Genomic DNA, 19,310 nt, shown 5'->3' on the forward strand with positions numbered 1-19,310 from the left:
TCTTCGTAGGACCCCTCCCCTTCGCCTGGAATACAGACTTCCCACGGCGCCCGCGACGCTCACCATCACACCTCTCATCACACCACAGCACCCTGGAAACAACTCTCAAGGTCGTGTTCCCATCCAAGGACATGTATTCTGGGAATTCCCAAACACACACCAAACACATCACATCTACCTCCAATGCGGCAGAAAGGCATTCTCTGCAAGATAATATTTACAGAAATCCACTTAGTGTTTGCAAAAAGCCACTTCTCTGTGATATGTCTCCTAGAGAGAATTCTGGAACTCTTTATCCACACCTTCCAAATTTCTGCTGCATGTGCCTCTGGGAGGCGGCAGCTGTACCTGGGCTGCTGAGACTGTGAAGCCAGACAAGACCTGCGTTTATTTCCAGCTTTGCCCAAAACTTCTTGCTGGATAACTAACTTCACCTCTCTGTGCCCCAATTTCCTCAAAATGGGTTTTTGTAGAGACGCTGACAAGAAAAGACATAGAAAACACTGGAACCTAACTGTGAGATCCCGACCTCTCCTGGGGTCCGCTACAAGTGGTAGCTCACAGCAGAGGAAAACAATGACTGTAACTATCCTAACTTCTTACCTGCAGAGCTCATATGCTATCATCCCCCTAAATGTTATTCATACTTATTTAATATGAAAAGTAAGAGAGACCATGTTATGGGATCTGTTGAGAGTAGCAGGAAAAATATGCTGTCTGGATCCTCCCAGGACTAATTAGAGAATGTGAGTCTTTCCTCTTTACCACTTGCCCTGGTAACACCAAGTAATAGTAATGGTAGAAGCAGAAACCCCAAAATGAATGCAGTGGTGAGGGGCATGCACTTTGATTCCAATCAGGTGTGTATGTTTGAGTCCTGCCTCCAACACTTCTTCTATCACTGATCCTGGGCAAAGGCATTTGATCTTCCACAGGTTTTTGATCTATAAAATGAGGATAACTATAGTACCTTTCAGACAGTGTTGAGTCAAGGATCAAATGAGACAATGCATATAAGGCAAATAACACAATAAATGGCACAAAAACTCTCAAGAGGTGTGAGCTATTCTTATTAGTTATAATTTTTAATTTACTTATTGATTTAACTGATGACCATGAGACATCGATGTGCTAGGCACCATGCCAGATAGTGGAGACAGGTGAACAGCAGCACAAGGTCCCTGCTCTGATCTGCAGAACCACCCTAAACTGCCAGCCTGACATTCAGAAGCAAGGGCTAGTGTGGAGGTAGACCATACAGGTCATGTACATAGATAACCTGAGTAGGAACAATGAGATGTGAGGCCAGAGACACTCATGGAGAAAGCCCCAGGCAATTCTACCAGCAAAGAGAAATTTCTCTTTCCAAGAAAGTAATAAACACAGGGTAGTAAGAAGGCTTTGATCTCAGGAAGGCAGCAAAAATAGGTGGCAGGAAAAACAATACAAACAAAGCCTTACAGGGGCCCCCAAATTGTGGCAGAGGGTGGTGTCTGGGGAGGCAAAAGGTATCCGGCAAGAAAGACTGCCCCCATCAGTCCTCAGATTCTAGTGACATTTTAGCTACTGGGTGGGGCAGCCTTCAGGGAAAGGAATACAGAGAGGCTAGAAAACTTAATTCAAATTCCATAATCTTACCATTTAAAAAAAAATATGCTAGAATGACAGCAGGGGATATATGTTGCATTTAGGTCTTCAGTGACATTTTATGTGTATGTATATCTGTGTCCATATTTTCATGTTTTTGATTATATCTAGGAAGGGTATCTCAACCTTTTTAGTATATAGAAAACTATAATCATCAAAAGACATGCAAACGTACAAAAACATTTGAATCTAATAGGACCCTTGTTCACAGAAATACAAACACAAAGCCTGAGGAAAATCTACAAATGGATTCCTTGCCCCCAAAGACCAATACACCCCTCCTGCCATGCTCCTCTCCTCCTCCCCCTGCCAACCCCCACTGGCCCCACACCCTTTCCAACAATGTGAATACGAGGTAGTCTGGTTTGAAGAAATTCACAACCACTGTCCATTCCTGTCACAAATGCTGGAGACACCCAGCCCCAGCTTCAAGGGAGAGGTGGCTATGCAGCACCACGCCCCATGCACAGAAAGAAAGAATGGAAGCTGCACTGAAAATGAAGGATGCACCCCAGGGAAGAGCATCCAGACAGGAACAAAAGGGAACCCCTTGCAAACCGGGCCCTGGGATTAGGGCATAGGCACGTTATGGGGGCTTGGAAAGCAAGTTATCCGGACTATATTTCTCCATCATTCTTGAAAGGTAGCCTAAGTGATACCTACAAGAATGGGCGTGGCCCTCAATGCCATATCACAGGCTGAGTCCATAAGAAGAACCTTGCAGTCTTCCCACCAGAAAGAAAACAAATAACCTTTTCTCTGCTTACCCCACACAGGAGAACTGGCAAAGGTACACTGGCTGTAAGGCAAGTGGCATACAGCGCTCATACACATGTAAGAGCATGAGAGCTGGGCTTCATCCCTCCTCAGTTAGGGAAACAGTATAAAAATTCAGCTTTTGTCCCAGTCTTTTTTTTTTTTTTTAATGATACCTTCCACAGCTCTCTGCAAAGACAACTGGCACTGAGAAAATCCAGTGCATTGTAAAAGATCCACAATGTTTCAATAATGCAAGGCCAACGCTAAGATCCACAATGTTTCAAAAACACCTGAAGTCAGTATCACAAAGTGATAAAGGAGGATGTGCTTACACCCCACACCTTTACCTGGAAAAAGGACCCCCACCCATCCCCACTCTTTCTCCTAAGCAGTGTTTGTTCCCTAATACCAGCTGGACAGCAGCTGGAGGTGGGGTGCACTTGTGTGGGGTGAAGCTCAGGTGCATGAAAAAGAATGTTTCAACAGAAATAAACCACTTGAGAATAAAGTGCACTAGAGGCAAGAACAGCGACCTCCTGCCTACAGAGCTAAGGTCCACCATTGGCAATCTCACACACATAGGGCGTTCCAAACATAGCAGAACAAGTGCAAACAGACGCATGCCCGCAGCAAAACCTGGTGGATCCCTGGCAAATGAACTATCGTAGCAGGTACAGCTCTACCCTAGGGCAGCTGCAGAGTCTCCCAGGGGCAAGTGGATCACTTCCTTTGTTCGCCTTGCAAAGATGGAGTAGCGACCCATTCCCCCACTTACACACACACACACACACACACACACACACACACACACACCATTCACTAAAGACAAAGCACTACCACACAGCTGCATGCTAAACTAATAAATGTCAGTGTTTTTTGTCATTGTCGTTTTGCCCCCTACCCTTTTTTTCCTTCCCAGTAATGCCCACCCCAGCCTGTGGTAAGCCTCATTTCAGCGCAGCGCAAAGAAATCCCGAGCCTGGGCGCGGTATTTTTGCCGCTGAGAGCTGGCTCTGGAGAAGATGGGGCTTCTCTACCTGCTAACGGCACGTCCCCTCTCCACCCCGCCCAGGGCATTTGACACCCGCTCGCCGCGGGTGGCTCGATCTTGCACACAATGGCAGTTGGGCACGGACTGCACCCAGCGTGTGTCTGCGACCCCCTACTAAAATCTGACCTTAAAACTCAGCCTATTCTTGGGATAAGGGGTGGGGGGGTGACACGAAAAATATAAAATGCATCGAGAGAAAAAAAAAAGTTGTTCCTTCCCGCCACAGCCACGTTAGTTCAGACCCGAATATGACGTACCGAAATATGAATAAGGGTGAATGCAGGCAAGAAGGGGACAGGGTGAAGACAGAAGGTCCAGACACCCCGCCACCCTGGCGGCGCGGGAGGCAGAGCCGCGGGCTGGAGCTGGGAGAGGGGCGCGGTCGTGCTACCAGGCACCCCTGGGGAAAGGTGTCACCTCTCCATAGCCCACCTCGCCAAAAGGCACCTAACACAAAAAGCACACCCTGCCCGGGGAAGCGCATACTGACACCCCAGGCGGCGCGAGGGTCCAGGGAGGGCCGTGAGCCAGGCGTTATTTGGAAACTACCGGCTGGTGGGAAAAGAGGATACATAATCCAAAGTTCTCGGCGCCACTCTGGGTTTCCTCTTTGTTTTGTTTTCCCCAAACGGCAGGGTCGCTCCGTCTGGGTGGCGCCCGGCGCGCCGGCTGGGCTGACCACCGCTCTCCACCCCCGGGACCCCGGGTCCCAGTCCCTCCCGGGGGACCGGACCGGGAAGCCTGCGGGATCCAAGGCGCCCCGCCCGCAGCTCAGCGAGCAACGAGCGAGAGACGCAGGCGGCGGCGCCCGGAGCCCCACTCACCGTGATCCGCGGGATGTTCTTCTTGCCTTGGTAGGACATGGTGGCGGCGGTGGCTGCAGCAGCTGCCTCCCTCCCTCCTTCTCCTGCTCCTGCTCCCGTTCGCCCGCGCCGTCCTCAGCGCGCAGCGCCGGAGATCAGGTGGAGCGAATGGTGCGCTGGCCGCGGCCGCCGCCTCCTCTCGCCTCCGCCCCCCTCCCAGGCTCCCGCGGCGGCTGCCAGAGACAATAGTAAATCTCCCCGGTCCCCCTTTCACCCCCGACCCCCCCGCCACACACACCCTCCTCCACTCGCGTTCACGCCCGGGCTTTTTTTTTTTTTTTTTCTTTTGCCGTGCCAGCTGGGACCCCGTGAGACAGGAATGGCTGCTCCGCGACTCCTCCCTCTTCTCTCTTATCCCTATTGATTTCCCTCTTTGCATCTGCCTCACCCACTTTTTCTTTTTCTGCTTTTTTTTGTGCCTTACGAGTGCGGCGGAGCCAGCCCGCTCACAGCCACCAGGGGGCGCGAGGGACTTTTCGGGGCGGGGATGCTGCAGTCCCGGGTGGAGGAAGAAGAGCGCGAGCGTCGCCTCCCGCCCCCGCCCCCTCGCCCGGCTGCCCAACCCTGGCCTCTGGGGCCGAGGGCCGGGAAGCGCCAACGCCCTCGGCCAGCCCCGGGTCTGCTTTCCCACCATCCCGATCCTCATTTTGGATAGAGGACGGCTCCCGACTACCCTCCTGCAGAGCCCGCTCTGCTCCGCCTTCGCGCGGGCTACAGGCGGCGGCGCGGTCTTTGTTACAGCGAAGGGCCGCCTCTGCCGGTAGCTGCGGGTGTAAACCCGCGGCGCAAACCCCGAGAAAGCCGAGACCTGCTCACACTTTGTGCAGCCCGGCAGGCCCGCTGCTCTCCGGAGACCCTGGCAATACCTATCGGAAAATGTAAAGCAACCACTCACTCTCGCAGGGCTGCGAGGGGCTATCGTGTCAGTTACCATCAACAGTTCTCTGTGTTTTAAAAATATTCTCAAAACAGTATGTTTTACAGGATCCGCTGCCTGGCTCTCAGAACGGATGAAAGAGCATTACAGCTGCTCTGTGGGTGAAGAGCAGAGCAGAAAACACCTGTACGTGGAGGGCCCTGGCACATTACTGGTGCGCAGCCATGGATGTGTGCTCACTACTGTTGCCTGCCCTGGGTAGTGAACCATGTGCGTTGCTCAAAATCCCTGGTTTACTTTTGGCAGGGCTGATTGTTATTGCAAACAAAAACATGGCCTTTTGACGCGGGAATATATGGTCCTTCGCCTACCCACTAAAATTAAATGGCCAAAGGAGACATTTTTGGAGGGGCCTTTATGGTGGGGGTTAACTGGCGGTCCCTAGGCTCTCCTTAAAAATGATTCCAAACACCATTTAAATAACAAAAATGGCTTGCTATGTGAGAATTGTAAAACCCTTTCAAGACCAGTCTCATACCATCCCCACTCCTCAGCTGTCATTGCTAATGGCCTACTAAATATTCTGCAGATGTCACTATGCACAACTAGGTCTGTTAAGGATCTGAAATTCACATTTCTATAAGGCAGGCCACTGACCACACTTCTGGACAGCGTTTCATTAAATTGAAGGCCTTCTCTGAAATAGAGGAACTATATAAAGCATCCACCCGAAGAGGATACAGAATACTCCAGCTTGAGCTTTCCATAAACCTAAAATGAACCAGCCTGGTCACATAAAGGAAGGGGAGACCAAGCCTCCTGAAACACACCCTCCTCTCAAGTGAATTAACCCAAGCTTCTGGTTATTCATGGATAACTGGACTGAATGCAGTCTTCCCAGGAAAAGTCCACAGCCGTTCCCACTTTATTTCTGTGATACTCTGGCTAGAAGGATGAATGCCAGGCAAAGTCACGTCACCGTACTCTTTTGCAAAGCCCAAGCAGGGTTTAAGGCCAAAGTCACGCCCAAAACATTTTGCTTTGTTCTTATGCTGAGACCACTAGCCAAGAGTTGTGAAATTACAAAGCATTCTGGGGATTGGCATGCAAATGAGCAGGATTATATTTAGAACAGGGTAAAAAGAGAATTAACTACATACTATGAAACCCTGCACAGCTCTCTCTGTATCTTTCCCAAAGATGTGCTGTAAACTTGCTGGAAGGGTTCTTGCAAGTTCTTCAGAAAAGTAAAAATATGTAGGGGATATTTACAATCCTAAGGAAATACCACTGCCTTTTTTTCTTTTTTAATATTATGAGTTTCTTTCCCTTCCTTGCATCCTATTTATCTCCCGTGTTCCTGTCATTATAACCCAGAACACTCCGTACTAAAAAGATTTATGCCATATTTTTGATCACTCGACTGTGTGTGTGTGTGTGTGTGTGTGTGTGTGTGTGTGTGTGTGTTGTTTCAAATTAGAAGACTTGGGGTTAAACTCTTTGAGGTCAGGTTTGCATGCTAGAGGCCATGGAGAATGGACTTGTGATGTGTTTCTCCAGAGTGACAAGCCAGGCACAGGAATGCATAATAACCAGCTAATCGGTTCAAGCTGTTGCTACAATCAGAAATGTACAACAAACACTATTTTCCCCCTCTGGTGTCCCCTCAATCGTCTTTTTCTTTCTTAAATCAAAAGAAAGTGTCCAGGATGAGTTTGAAGGAAAAAGCCTTCCTTGGCTGGGCCTGTCTTTGAGTAAGAAAGGCAGCCATCGACACAGGATGCCTCTGTGTCTGGCCAAGAGAATGAGGAGTGGAACCAGCATGAATGTTTTCCACAGAAGAATGACTCTGAATGGTTTTCCTTGGGCACACAGCAGTGCTTGGCTTTAGGTATCTCAGGAAACTATGAGAAAAAGGAAAGGAGACACAGGGAGACAATTTATGGCCCCAAAGAAACTTAATTTTGGCCACCAAACCTATCATATTGGTAGACTTCCACACCTCAATCAAAGCTACTTTATTCTAGTTACTCAGACCAAAGGCGTGGCATCGTCCTTGACTCTTCTCCTTCAATCCATCCAATTTGCACTCCATATCCAGTCTTCCAGGAAATGCTATTTGTTCTGTCTCTTAACTATATGCAGAATGATAAAGTTAATTCATATATTGAGACCCACAAAATGGAGACTGCTCCAGTGGTCAGCACCATGTCACAAACCTAAACCTAAGTCAGCTTCCGCTTACAGGAAGAAACACCAGTCAAGGAAACCTAATAAACATCCATCCCAATTCTCCAACCTGTCTAGCTAGCTTACTTTACCCTAGAAAATAGGACCTGCTAGTATTATAAGGAAATCCCTAGTCAACCATGCCCTGTTTCCAAGTTGCTTCTTCTAACTCCCTGTAAAACTCACTCTTGCCCGAAATCCTTCAGGAAGTATGTTTCACTGCTTGTGAGGCACTGTACTCCCCCAATCTATGGATTGTTTTCCACTGAATAAAGGACATCAAACTAGTTAATCAGTTGTATTCTTCATGTCGTCTGAAAATATTATGATCTCTTAATCTGCAAAGCTTCTTTCTGTGCCTAGCTACCATCATGTATCCCTTGGACTAATGCAGTAACCTCCTCCCTGGGTCTCTTCCATCATTCATTCATCCATTCATTTTCACAATATTCACATGATGTTTATCTTGAGCTTATTACACACTAATACTTTTCCAGGGGCTAGTATTATAGAGGTGAATAATAATAATAATAATAATATCCCAGATCTCATGCACTTTACATTATACCCTTACTCTAAAATAAGGCATTTATTGGTGCCTTTCATGCCTGCTTTATCTTCATGGTACTTTTCACCATATGTATATTCATTTATCTATATTAATTTATCATGGAGTATTCTTCTCCCCATCATTTAGAATGTAAGCTTCTCGAGGGCAGGGAATGTATTGGTTTTATTTATCCTCAGTGTGTGAAACAGGACTCTGCCCATAGAAATTGCTCAATAATTATTAGGTGAGTAACTATGTGATTTTTAAATTGTGTCTGAAGAAAGAGTAAATAAAAGGAATAAAAATGTTTCTACAGCTAAAGTGCATGTGGTTAGAATCTAGATTTAAGAATATCTATTTTTCCTTCTCCTAAGGCTTCTTAGAGTCTCCTGATTCCAGATTTCACAGCAGGTGAATTCAAGCTGGTGAGGAAATCCCTTTGTTAATATGATACAGTCACAAGACTCTAAGGCAATGCATGGGGCAAAGAATGACTCAGTAGAATAGATTTGGTGCCTGAGCACTGATTACAGAGCCATGCCTTTGAAAGGAGCTACCATCAAAATGTATAAGAACATCAAGAGCCTTGTGTTAACTTAAAGAATTAAAAAACAATTGATAACTGGGTTTAGAGGGAAAACTAGGGACTAAGAATGGTGTGTTGTTTAAGGATGTGGATTTGGAAACAGAGGGATCTTGGTTCTTATTGACTGGTTGACTGACTGACTGATTGATTGATTGATTGTATAGGATAGGCACCTAGACATTAGGAATACAAATATTTGAATAAAGTAGACAAAATCCATGCCCTCTTGAAATTTACATTTTAGTAAAGGAACAAGTCAAGGGTTAAGAATTACAATATGTATTGTTTAAAGTGGTAGGAAGTGAACTGAGGATAAATAAACCTAGGGTGGGAAGGTGAAAGTCATTCCAGTGTCTTGAGTTTCGGCTGGAATTTTACATAGGAAGGTCACAGAAAGCCAGGTGAGATGATGGTAGCTTGGACCAAATGGTAACAGGAGAAGCACTGAGAAATGGACACATACCAGATATATCCCAAGGTAAAGCTAACAGTATTTGCTGACGGACTTTTGACCAGGGTGTGAGAAAAAGAGGAATTGAGAATTACACTAAATTTGTGGGCCTGAGCAACTGAAAAGATGAAGGTGTACCTCACTGAGACAGGGGAAAAGTGGGAGGAATAGCATTGGGGGAAAGATTGGGAATAGGTCTCTGGATATTCCTATTAAATATCGAACTGAAATGTTGAGCAGGAAGGTGAGTATCTGGGATTGAAAAGCTAACGGAAGATCTGGGCCTGAGGCACCGATTTGGGAGGTGTCAGCCTCTAGGTATTATTTAACAATGCTGGGGGAGACCACCAACGAAATGAGGGAGACAGAGGGCAGACAGGTCTGAGGAAGTAAGTGTTCTGAGGAGAAATGAGCAACCAGAAAAAGAAGTGGAGAGAGTGGTCAATGAGACAGACGGTACACTGTGAGAACATGGTGTTTGGAAGGTCAAGACTCTAAACTATTTCAAAGAGGGAATGTGTTCACTTTGTTAAACGCTACTGGAGAAGTGAGAATTAATCTGTGCATGAAAAACACTGTCAAGGTCTCTGAGGCCTTGACCTGAGCACCTATACTCACCTACAATGAGTATCTTAACAGGCACCTCATAGTGGTTTTCTGGGGACCATATATTAAATTCTTCAAGTCATATTTACCGAGTACCTTCTATGTATGTATGTGTACCAGCTCAGTCCTAATGAAGTCGTGGTGGTGGAAACTGATCAGAGCGTTTCCAAGAGACCATCAAAGTGGAAATTGGAGACATCTAATGTAGACACCTCTCTCAGTGGATTTTATTGTAAATGGGCACAGGGAAATGGGGCAGTAACAGGGAGAAAGAGTAGAATCTCATGTGAGAGAAATAACAGCATGGTTGTAGGCGGATGGGGCTGAGAAGAAACTTCAAGATGCCAGGAGAGAATTGAGACCAGAGCCCTATCATTCTCGGATGGGCAACACAGGTGACATCTAGTGTTCAAATGGAGGTCTTGCCCATAGCAAAGAGCAAAGATGGTTCCTCCACAGGGAACTGAGGATGAAGTATGGGATCTAGGCTGGTTAAGCAAGAAAGGAGGGCATCAGTGCACAGAGAGATGAAAGATAGTGAACATATTGAAGATTAAAGAAGATCATTCATGTAAAATTTTTAGCACAAAGCAAGTTAACTAGATGGTATGACATGACTATTCTGCCATGACTTTTACTGTTCTGATTTTCCAAACTTGTTTATGCCAGGCACTATGTCTTATTTATTTTTGCAGTCCCCAGCTCTTTCACAATGCTTGAAATAGAGTAGAATTAATGCAATAAAAAATACATTGAATAGAGGGGAAACTCAAGAATATTCTCTGCCTTCCTTTTAATCTCCAAAATATCTGAAATAGCCATTTACACAGTGTTGACCATTGAAAATATTTTCTACTTTTTTAAAAACAAATTTATACTTTGCCATATTAATATGGGGAATCATTTCCCTTGGTCCTGCTTTGAAGGATGGAGGAAAAAAATAGCTCCAAACAAATACAGAAAGAGTTCTGAAGGGGCAAGAACCACACACCAGGCCTTTGTGAAACATATAAGCTATTCTAATATCAGTAAAAATACACATTTAATCTCAGAACTGTCCATTAAGTCATTTGGGTCCATTAATTTTGCCCACAGTTCAAACAAAGGAAATCTTAGTCATGTACTTCCAGTATCTCAAAATGAAAATCAAGGTGGTGATTCACCTGCTATAATTAGATGTTTATACACTAAATACACAGAAATAACCTGACAAACAATTCTACCTTTGATACATATAAGCCAGAAAAGAAAAACAATATATCATAGACACACACAAAATATTTCCACAAACTTATTCCAAAATTATACTGATACCAGCCTGAGGAAGGTGTGCAAACCTACTTCTCCCTAGATAGAGATTCTCATTTATTTCTTCAGTAGAGGATGGTTCTGAAGGCCTCCAACCTTCATAAGCTTTGATGGCAGTTCATTTCAAAGCCACAGTCAGGGCCATACTGGCTAGGGTTAGGGGGTAAGGTTGGGAGGGTGGAGGGATAAATTACTGTGTTCACCTCCATCTCTGGCCCAACACGTTAGACACACAGGTGAGGTCACATGTACTACAACTGCTGTAGGAAACTAAAATAGGTAGTAGTCAAAATGAATCAAGGATGGATGATCATCAGGCTGAAGGCAGTTACTCCACTAAAAAGTCCTAGCCTCACGCCTACTTTCTAGATCTGACCTAGTTTTGAGGCTTGCAAAATGTTAACTGAAGGAGAAGCTGGGTTATCATGAGGAAAGATCCTGCAACACCATGACCAGTACATATGGTAATGATTCCTCTGGTCCTTTGTCCTTCCTCAAGAGTCCTAGGGCCAAATACTAATGCCACTGTAAGGTGGGAAATACGGCCCTAAACACTGAGAAGGCAGGTGGATATGAGTTCCCAGCCGACAATGATACCAAGAGACGAGGCATCAACATAGCTCCTCTGTTACAGTGAAAGCATGCTAAGGCCAGGTAATAAATGGACTCCTGGTCTAGTTCTGCCTTACCTTTGGCTGATTAGGCTTACAGATCAACCTACTGGTCATTTTCACAAACCACTATTGATTAATTGCAATGGAAAAATATGGCAAATAGCACACCCACGTTGGTTTCTTAGCCTGTGGGGTAACAGCAATCAAGTTGGGAAGACCAAGCAGAAGGCTCTAAAACTGTTCCCCACCTCTACCCCAGGATGTTAAATCAAGATAGCAAATTTTAAAAAATTTTGCATCCTAAGAGAATGGCAGAGGTCATCAACACCCTAAGAGACTGAAATGCTATGGGGCTGGGATTCCCCATTATATAGTCATTTAATTCACTAGTCTGGATACTACAAAAGTCAGACAAAGCCCAATGCATAACTCAATCAATTAATAGCCCAAATTGAAGGTATTGTGATATTTCTCTAGGACATACTGTCATGGCCTCAGGTACGTGGTACACAGCCACCGAACTATGCAATGAGTTCTTCTCCATCCTGGTCAGAAAAGAAGAGAAAAGCACTTTGCATGCCCTTCAAACCGATGACAATATGCGTGAAGAGTCTGACCCCAGGGCCATGTTAATTATCCTTCCTTCCATTATAATACAGCCTGAAAAGATCTAAGTTGTCCAGACATCTTGAAGAACATCCTACTGGTACACTCTTTTGATGACATTACGCAAAACTGATGAGATGAACAAGAAGCGCCAAGTTCGCTGAAGGCTTTGGTAAGACACATGAGCTGCAGAGTGTTCACAAAGGACACCAGAACTTTAGAGAGGGGGAGATAAAGACCACAAAGCTTCAGGGAGCTGACAATTTCGGGAGTCCCGTGGACCAGGACATGCCACAGCACTTCCTCTAGAGTAAAGAACAAATTACTACATTGGACAACTCCCACTGCAAAGAAAAAAGCACAAAGCCTGGGAGGGGGGGAGGGCGGGGGGGGTGCTTTAGGTTTTAGGAGCAACATATTCCATAGCTGGAAATGCTCTCACAGCCCGTTTATATACAAAGCTGTGAGCTCTGAGTGATACCTGGAGCAGGAAACGGCTCTCTGCAGATCCTTGGCACAGTGCTGACAGCCCTGCCACTTTAGCCACAGGACGCTGTCTATCCCATGGCACTGGGAGTACAGGTACGCCCCGCTCTTTGAAAGCTCATGTTACACCACTTCGCTACCATGAAAGACCTATCTTAGTACCTGTTTTTGCTAACCAAAAGAAATTTGAAGAGGAGTTTTGCTTCTTTGAAAAAAAAGGTGACAATAGCATTTGGCATCTGTTTGGCAGTGAGCTGTGAGAGAGGCAATGTGCACCCTGGACACCGCCAATCTCCTTGCCTGGGAGCTACACTCAGCATCTCAGCATCAAGATGCCACAGCTCTCGGGGCACCTGGATGGCTCAGTCAGTTGAGCGTACAACTTCGGCTCGGGTCATGATCTCACGGCTCGTGAGTTCAAGCCCCACGTCGGGCTCTGTGCTGACAGCTTCAGATTCTGTTTCTCCCTCTCTCACTGTGCCCCTCCCTCATTCATGCTCTGTCTGTCTTTCTCTCAAGAATAAATAAAACATTAAAAAAAAAAGATGCCACAGCTCTGAACTGTGAGCATCTGTGCTTTATCTTGATTTGTTTTGTGCATCTGTTGGCAAGATATGTCCTAAGAGATCAAAAAAGCCTGAGAGGGGTTACTTGGGGGCTCTAGAAACACTCATCTGTCACAGAAGAGGAACTAAAGAACAAGGTAGATGAAGTGACATCAGTTAGTTGACATCGGTCAGGCTCCATCATCAACCGCCCAGTGTTGGTTCAATGGGTACATGACTGGAGTAGACAGAGTAACACAGATAGAGACTATGGGGGAACCGATACCTACCCATAGGTGCTAATTCAACTACGATGCTGTCCAACGTCCATCCTGCCAGCAAGAGAAACCAACACTGCCTCCTCAGTATGGCACCACCCCTCAAAGATCCACACACCCAAGGGAGACAAGTTGACTACACTGGATAGCTTTCACACTGGAAGACACAGTGACACTTTTCACACAGTAAAGACACATCATTTACAGAAATGAACACATATTCCAGGTATGGATTTGTCTCTGCTGCTGCTAGAGCCTGAGCTCAACACTAAGGAGTGTTTGATGCGTTGACATGGGTTCCATAACATCACATCAGACTAAGGTGCCTATTTAATAGTAAATAAGGAGCATGAAAGGTCATGTGACTACAGGATGCTGTAGTTATATCAAATACTGCCTCACCTAGAAGCTGCCATCCTAAACGTGGAGGGATGATCTCCTGAAGGCACAACCACAGCACCAATTCAGAAATGATTCCTTGCAAGGATAAGGCACCATCCTCCTGAATGCACTGTAAATTTTAAATCCGTGCCCTTTATAAGGTACTATGTCCCCAAAAGAAGATTACATGAGTCTAAGAACCAAGGGGAAGAAGCAAGAGTGACCCCTTTGACCATCACTCCGAGGGACCCAAGTGGGACATATATATGTGCTTCACATCCCTGTAACTCTGAGTTGTCTCGTATATTTTCACCAAAGGGGGAACCTTTCCACCAGGGGGCATAGCAAGAGTCCTACTGACTGAAAAGATACTGCTGCTATGGGGCACACAGACCTTTCTCTGCCAGGGGACTAAACAGGCAAGGAAAGAAGGGGCATCCTTATAGGACCCATATTATCAGGAGCAGGAAGGGCTGCTGTTACACAATGGGGGCAGGGAAGAGTACGTATGACACCCTTGTGATCCACATGGGTTCTTGTAGGTACTACCGTGCCCAGTCTTGCCAATAAATAGACAAGTACATCAGCCATAACCTGAGAAGGGCATGGTGACCAGGGACTCTTAACCCTTGGAGAGGAGGGTCCGTGTCCTAACACCAAGCAAATCACCTGGACCAGGGAAGAAGTTAGCTAAGAATGAAGAGAATCTAGAATGATCAGTAGAGAACAATAATGAGTATTAGTGTGGCTCTAAGACCGGCTGTGTGAAAAAGGCCCTGACCCCCCAAAAGAAGAGGCACACCTAGGTTCTAGAGTTGGTGATTCCAGAACTTACACAATGAAGTGAATGTGGGCAGTGCAAGGAGAGGTCTGTAGCAGACATGAGGTAACTCCACCCAGCCCCCCTTATCTAGGATGGAAGGACTCGGTCCTCCGGGTGCTCTCGTCCTTCAGCATCAGCCCTTTCTGAAAACTGCCCTTATTTCAGGTAACCCTGTCCCCACCCCAAGGGCAGCCTGATCCAGTAATTGGTTAATGTGAGCATAAAAAGGCCTGGCCTCCTAACCACAAAAGGGTAACAACTCCAAAGCCTGTCAGGTTAGCTAAAGCGTTGTAGACCACATCACAGTTCAACTTCCCCCTCTGCCTAACCATCCCCTTCCCTTCCCTTGCACAGATCCTGATCCCAGGAACACTCTCTAATAAACTTCCTACACATTACCCTTCTCAGAATCTGCTTCCTAGGAAACCCAATATGCAAAGTGAGGCTGGTATTAAATGAATATATATGTGGAATGACAATTTTTTAATTTAGCCGATATTTTTAAAAGTACATATTTCACACTCAAATTTAGATATCTTTAAAAATTGGAAAACTGAGGGACACCTGGGTGGCCAGTCGGTTAAGTGTCTGACTTCGGCTCAGGTCATGATCTCACAGTTTGTGAGTTCAAGCCCCATGTCAGGCTCTGTGCTGACAGCTCAGAGCCTGGAGCCTGCTTCAGATTCTGTGTCTCCCTTTCTCTCTACCCCTCCTCCACTCATGCTGTGTCTCTCTCTGTCTCAAAAATAAATAAACATTAAAAAAATTTTAATAAAAAAGAAAAAAAAATGTTTTAATTGGAAAACTTGGTGATTCCATGTTTCCAGATACACACTGGAGCCCATCAGCTAAAGTCAAATACTGGCTGTCTTTTGGATAGAACACGTACTTTTGCATTATGTGTGTCTGCTGCTTCCTTTTCCTTGACGTAGTGTTGGCTTCTCTTATGCCACCTGCCTGGCATAGAGTCATGTGAATTTCTGACATTAGATCATTAAGACATTCTTGTGTTATTTAGGCACTAGAGAATAGGGACTCTGTGCCTCAAAGGTGAGGATTGTTTTTGTCTTGTTTTGTTCTTTCCAAAGCAGTCTTTGTTGCCTGTTCAGAATTGAGAGAGCAGTGAGTTATCTCCAGGGAACTACCTCCTCCCTGGCCCACCCCACTCCACTCCCACTGCGCCCTAAACCACAAGATTGAATCCCGGAACTACCAGACCGTGCATGTGTTAAAAGCCTGTGTGAAAGCATGACTGGAGCTGCAGAATTTACGGTTAAGTGCAGTCAGTTTCACCCTTGGGCTGAACGGAAACACACGTGACTGGATTCAGCCCTCTCCCTGTACAGCACAAGGGCTCACTCCCAGATGAGGGACATGAGACACACTCTTGGATGGAGGCTCAAACAGCAAGCCAGCCCCCAAATGTAAAGCGGCAACCCCAGTTTATATTTTCCAGGTTTCCTATCCCTCTCCAGAAGGGACTTTGGCTGCACGTCTTTTGGGGTTTTTTTTCCTCTGCTTTCCTGTATTCAGTCATAGCAAATGCTCCAGGGCTATGGAGCCTCATCAGCCTCTGGATCCTTATCTTTGCAGAGAAGCAGGAGTGGCAGAAACATATGCTTGAGGGTCTAGTCACAGGTTTCTCTGAGCAAATTCCCTAAGGAGCTACCGAATGAAAAGAGGCTCTTTTTGCATATAAGTGGTAAGTCAACAAATGAGTACTTGCTTCCTGGACTGCTCACCTCTACACACTGGTTCCACATGAAACCCTGGATTTCTGAGCTCAGGACACTCAGTATCAATTGGTGACCTGGGCCTAAGCAGAATGTTTGGTCAGTTTTGAAGGTCCAGGTACACATTTTTTCATTGAGGACAGTGAACATAAGCAACCAAAACGAGAGACTGAAATAGAGAAATACTGTTTGATTTTCTGAATTCATTTCAAATTGTATAACTTTAGAATTAACAGCCTGGGGGCTCCTGGGTGGCTCAGTCAATTAGGTGTCCGACTTCAGCTCAGGTCATGATCTCACAGTCCATAAGTTCAAGCCCTATGTCGGACTGTGCTGATGGCTCAGAGCCTGGAGCCTCCTTCAGATTCTGTGTCTCTCTGCTCCTCCCCTCCTCACACTCTGTCTCTCTCTCAAAAATAAATAAACAGTAAAGAAAAAAAAATTTTACTCTGTAAGAAAGGAGCCAAAGAATATACAGTGGGAAGAAGACAGTCTCTTCAGCAAATGGTGTTGGGAAAACTGGACAGCAACATACAAAAGAATGAAGCGGGATCACTTTCTTACACCATACACAAAAATAAACTTAAAATGGATTAAAGACCTAAATGTGAGACCTGAACCCATAAAATTCCTAGAAGAAAGATAGGCAGTAATTTCTATGACACTGGCCTTAGCAACACTTTTCTAGATACGTCTCAGACAATGGAAATTATTGGGACTACATGAAAATAAAAAGCTTTTGCACAACAAAGGAAATCATTGGCAAAACAAAAAGGCAGCCTAATGAATGGGAAAAGATATTTACAAGTGATATATCCAATTAGGGGCTAACATCCAAAATATATAATGAATTTGTACAACTCCACACTAAAAAACAAATTATCTGATTGAAAAAGGGGCAGAGGATCTGAATAGACATTTTTCCAAAGAAGACATACACATGGCCAATAGACACAAGCTCAGTGTCAGTTGCTAATCATCAGGGAAATGCAAATCAAAGCCACAATGAGAGATCACCTTATACTGTCACATTGGCTAGACTCCAGAAGACAAGAAGTAATAAGTGTTGGCAAGAATGTGGAGAAAAGGGAATGCTCGTGCACTGTTGGTGGGAATGTAAATTGGTGCAGGCCCTGTGGAAAACAGTATGGATATTTCTCCAAAAATTAAAAAGAGAAATATCATATGATCTAGTAATTCCATTATTGGTATTTACCCAAAGGGAAAAAAAACCACTAACTTGAAAAAATATATGTACTTTATGTCTACCGCAGCATTATTTACAATAGCCAGGATATGGAAGCAGCCCAAGTGTTCATCCATAGATGAATGGATAAAGAAGATACACACACACACACACACACACACACACACACACACACACACATATATAATGAAGTATTATCCACCCATAAAAAAGAATGTGATTTTTGCCATTTAGACACCATGAATGGACCTAGAAGGCATTATGCTAAGTGAAATACGTAAGACAGAGAAAGACAAATACCATAATTTCACCTCTATGTGGAATCTAAAAAAAACAAAGACAGGGGCGCCTGGGTGGCGCAGTCGGTTAAGCGTCCGACTTCAGCCAGGTCACGATCTCGCGGTCCGGGAGTTCGAGCCCCGCGTCGGGCTCTGGGCTGATGGCTCAGAGCCTGGAGCCTGTTTCCGATTCTGTGTCTCCCTCTCTCTCTGCCCCTCCCCCGTTCATGCTCTGTCTCTCTCTCTGTCCCAAAAATAAATAAACGTTGAAAAAAAAAAATTAAAAAAAACAAAAACAAAAACAAACAAAGACAAAACAAAACACAAAGAATAAACAAACAAAAGGCAAAAACAGACCCATAAATAGAAAACAAACTGACGGTTGCCAGCGTGACGGTTGCCAGCGGAAGAAGCGGGGGGGGGGGGTGCGCAAAATGGGTGAAGGGGATTAGAAGATTAAAAAAAACTCTTGGAAGTACAGACAGAACTAATGACACTCATACGAAATTTGTTTTCAAGTAAAATAGACAATAACTAGCCAATTAACTTGGGAACACAAGATAGGCCCTCTACTCTCCATGATGACATCCACACGAGAAAAATATTTGAGGCACCCAATCATCGACAGTTAAGGACAGAATGGGGGGATTAGCTGCTCCTCACCCCTAACAAAACTCCTACGACCACTGGGGCACCCTCAAGCTAACATAGCACCCCAGGAGACTTGGCCAGCACCACCCCCAATGCTGGAGGGGCCAGCAGTAATCTCTTTCCCCAGCAATGCACGTCACGCATCAGTGATGGCCGTCAGAGGTGATACCAATCAACCTGCTTCACCGGTCCTTGGGTCAACTGTTCTCCTCCCTACTTGGCAAGAATTCACTGTTACCCTGAGAGTGCCAAAGCGGGAGCACAGAGAACCTGCCATGGAGCCCAGAAATGGAATTCTGGAATTCAATTCTACTAGTCACACAGATGGCTATTTCAGTTCTAGCTCTGTCTTACACTGACTGTGGAGTCCTCAGACAAATTCTCAGTTTCCTCATCTGCTAACAGGGGGATAACACTGTTAACTCCTATAGTATGAACAAGTGGTGAAATCATGGGAGGTGGAGTACCTGATGTTCTGCGAATGCTCCAAGAAATGGGATTAATAACTCAGATTAATTAAAATATTGTGTGATGCTGCTCAGAGTACAGAGTGTTACTAAGTGACCTAAGTTATTAAGTGAACCCACTTCAAAGATAGCCAAACAAATAGTTTTCTGGAGAGGGTGTCTCTATTTTTTTCTTCAAGCTCTCAAAGTGTGCATGACCCCCCAAATTCATGCATTCATGCCACTGTAAGATACTGTCTTCCAAACCTTGCCTCTGGCCAGCCCTTGCTCCTCAGTTCCAGGCTCATCCATCCAAGTGCACACAGGAAGTGTCC

The 19,310-nt window shown here is 45.3% G+C and overlaps 1 protein-coding gene across 2 annotated transcripts in view; it reads right to left on the reverse strand.

Annotated features, from left to right (window-relative positions):
* The window catches only part of DPYSL3 (dihydropyrimidinase like 3), a 114,870-nt gene that overhangs the window by 58,990 nt on the left and 36,570 nt on the right, over window positions 1–19,310 (reverse strand). The window contains exon 1 of one of the 2 annotated variants that reach the window (XM_047867222.1): window positions 4,282–4,491. The exons of the other annotated variant lie outside the window; for it this stretch is intronic. Within the exon in view, the coding sequence (XP_047723178.1) occupies window positions 4,282–4,320 (39 nt within the window). The 5' untranslated portion in view covers window positions 4,321–4,491. Of the gene's footprint in view, window positions 1–4,281; window positions 4,492–19,310 lie in introns of those variants that run through there. 2 annotated transcript variants of the gene reach the window in all.

The sequence above is a fragment of the Prionailurus viverrinus genome, chromosome A1 (genome assembly GCF_022837055.1).
Source record: "Prionailurus viverrinus isolate Anna chromosome A1, UM_Priviv_1.0, whole genome shotgun sequence".
NCBI lineage: Eukaryota > Metazoa > Chordata > Mammalia > Carnivora > Felidae > Prionailurus > Prionailurus viverrinus.